Raw genomic sequence first — 2,111 nt, 5'->3', positions numbered from 1 at the left:
CACCCTAAAACTGTCATAAACTAGTTTTTGGGAACTTTGAAAATTTTTGAAGTTAATTTTTTCAAAACATGATCATATATTTTTTTTTAAAATGAAGCCAAAATCCAATCGAGAGCTTAAAGTAAGATATGGCATATATTTGACTAGACCACTGACCACAAATATCATCTTATTATCTTGTAGATTCTGATGACTATATCAGACCCCTTTCTCATATATTAGCAGGTAAAGACATCAACGCATTCCAAATAAAATTAATTAGGCAGTTCTTGTATGATTATATATGCTTGCAATTAGAGAAACTGCTTCTTGTATATAAAAAGTTACCCAAATTTTACAGATCAGTACGTATAGTACTGTAGCATGACAAAAAAAAAGATTAAACGTAGGTTTTAAATAACATCAATATTTACATGGCCAGAAATTTTATTAATCTACAAATGAGTAGTGATCATCAATTAATATTCTTTGAGAATTTTGGCAGTCTCGAGAATGAAACGGCCTTCCTTGTACTTTTGGGAAGGATCATAAGCTTTAACATACTTCCAACCCAACTCCTCCCCACACTTGCTGCAGAATATATCAGCAACGCTGAAGTAACCCGTCATTAGTTGCCTATCTTCCTTTTTCCCCACCACTATATTCATTGCATGCTTGAAAAGGTATGCTCCTCCTGATTTTGCCTATTATAAATTCAGTTGTTTAAGTCTAGAGAGAATTAATTAATAAACAAAACGAAAATAATTAGTGAAAATTACCACAAAACGTTTAGAGAGAAGATCATCTCGAAGAGCAATCGGATTCCGGCAATTCCTGCAGCTAAACAAAGGGTGGCTGTAGGAAGCGTCCGCCATATTAATTAGTAGTTGAACAAAACGATGATGAGTATATAGTGTAATTTATAAGGGAAAACAAAGAGAGAGAGAGAGAGAAGGGCTTAGTTGAGTCGTCTGATTATATATGACGCTTTAATTTATAGGAAATGGAGGAACAAGTAAGAGGACACGACCAAATGCATAGTTTTAATTATGCTGTGGAAAACTAGTACTATACCTTCGCAAGGAAGATAGTTTTTTCTTGGCAACTGCTCTTGACAAGGATAGAGGATACGGGGTGGAAACTATGGGACGGAGACTTTTTTGTCTTTATTTGTGGAACTCCATCGACTTGATTTATTTGCTCTATTACTTCAATTTATATGATATAGCTTGATTAAGAGCCATTTTGGATTGGCTTAAAAAATGGCTTTTAAGTTAAGTGCTTAAAAGTACTTTATAAGTTGTGGATCTTGTTTTATAAATAAGCAGTTACATGTTTGGATAAAACTGCTGAAACTGAAAACAAGCTGATGAATTGTTTGATAAACAAGTATTGGTAAGCACTTTTTCTTGTTACAATGACTGAAATATTCTTAAAGTTGTTAGCATTATAAAGAAGATGATGACTATAATATTATATTATCCGTTCATAGCTTCAAATTCATTGAATGATTTGATTTAAGAATATAGTCACACCAATTAAAAAAAAGGAAGGATTCAACGACCAAAAAAATTAAATATTACGGAACCAAAAAAAGAAGCTAAAAGAACAATATTTACAAAATATTGGAATGTATCAAACATTATTTTAAAAACTACTATTTGCTGACGTTAAGAACTTCAAGAAATTGACAAATATTGGAGAATGACAATAGCAAAGGCAAGATGAAGAACGAAGATTAGAATTGACAAAAGGAATGTGACGGGGAAGTGAGCAACACTGGGGAAGAAAGAAAGGAAAGGGAAAAGAGGGAAAAATAATGAATGAAAGTGTAAAGAAAGAAATGAAAGGAAAACAGAGGAAAGATATGGAAGAAGACGAAGAAGAAAGCAGAGGCTGCTGCAACAAGAATGGAGAAAAGAAAAGATAGTATGTTGTAGGGTTTTCTACTAAGGGGTAATTTTGGAATTAAAATTTTTTATAAGGGATAAGAATGTAATATCTTTGGTCAAAGCAATATGGCTTTTACTCCAATTTCGAAAAAGTTGAGTTTTTCAACTTATTGGTTTTGGCTTTTTTAAAGTAGATTTTAACTTTTTAAAGCCCTTTTCTTGGTTGTCAAACACTTCCAC

At 32.4% G+C, this 2,111-nt stretch overlaps 1 protein-coding gene across 1 annotated transcript; it reads right to left on the bottom strand.

Moving 5' to 3' along the window:
- Positions 1-293: 293 nt before the first annotated feature.
- LOC107784927 (protein yippee-like At4g27740) lies at positions 294-1,006 on the bottom strand. The gene is made up of 2 exons (XM_016606125.2): positions 759-1,006; positions 294-683 (listed from the first exon to the last, which is right to left on the bottom strand). Exons 1-2 carry the CDS (start codon positions 852-854, stop codon positions 459-461), a joined length of 321 nt encoding a protein of 106 aa, XP_016461611.1. The 5' UTR covers positions 855-1,006; the 3' UTR covers positions 294-458.
- Positions 1,007-2,111: the final 1,105 nt, after the last annotated feature.

The sequence above is a fragment of the Nicotiana tabacum genome, chromosome 4, assembly GCF_000715075.1.
Source record: "Nicotiana tabacum cultivar K326 chromosome 4, ASM71507v2, whole genome shotgun sequence".
NCBI lineage: Eukaryota > Viridiplantae > Streptophyta > Magnoliopsida > Solanales > Solanaceae > Nicotiana > Nicotiana tabacum.
The sequence above is the reverse complement of the archived record's forward strand: the minus strand, read 5'-3'. Positions and strand labels throughout refer to the sequence as shown.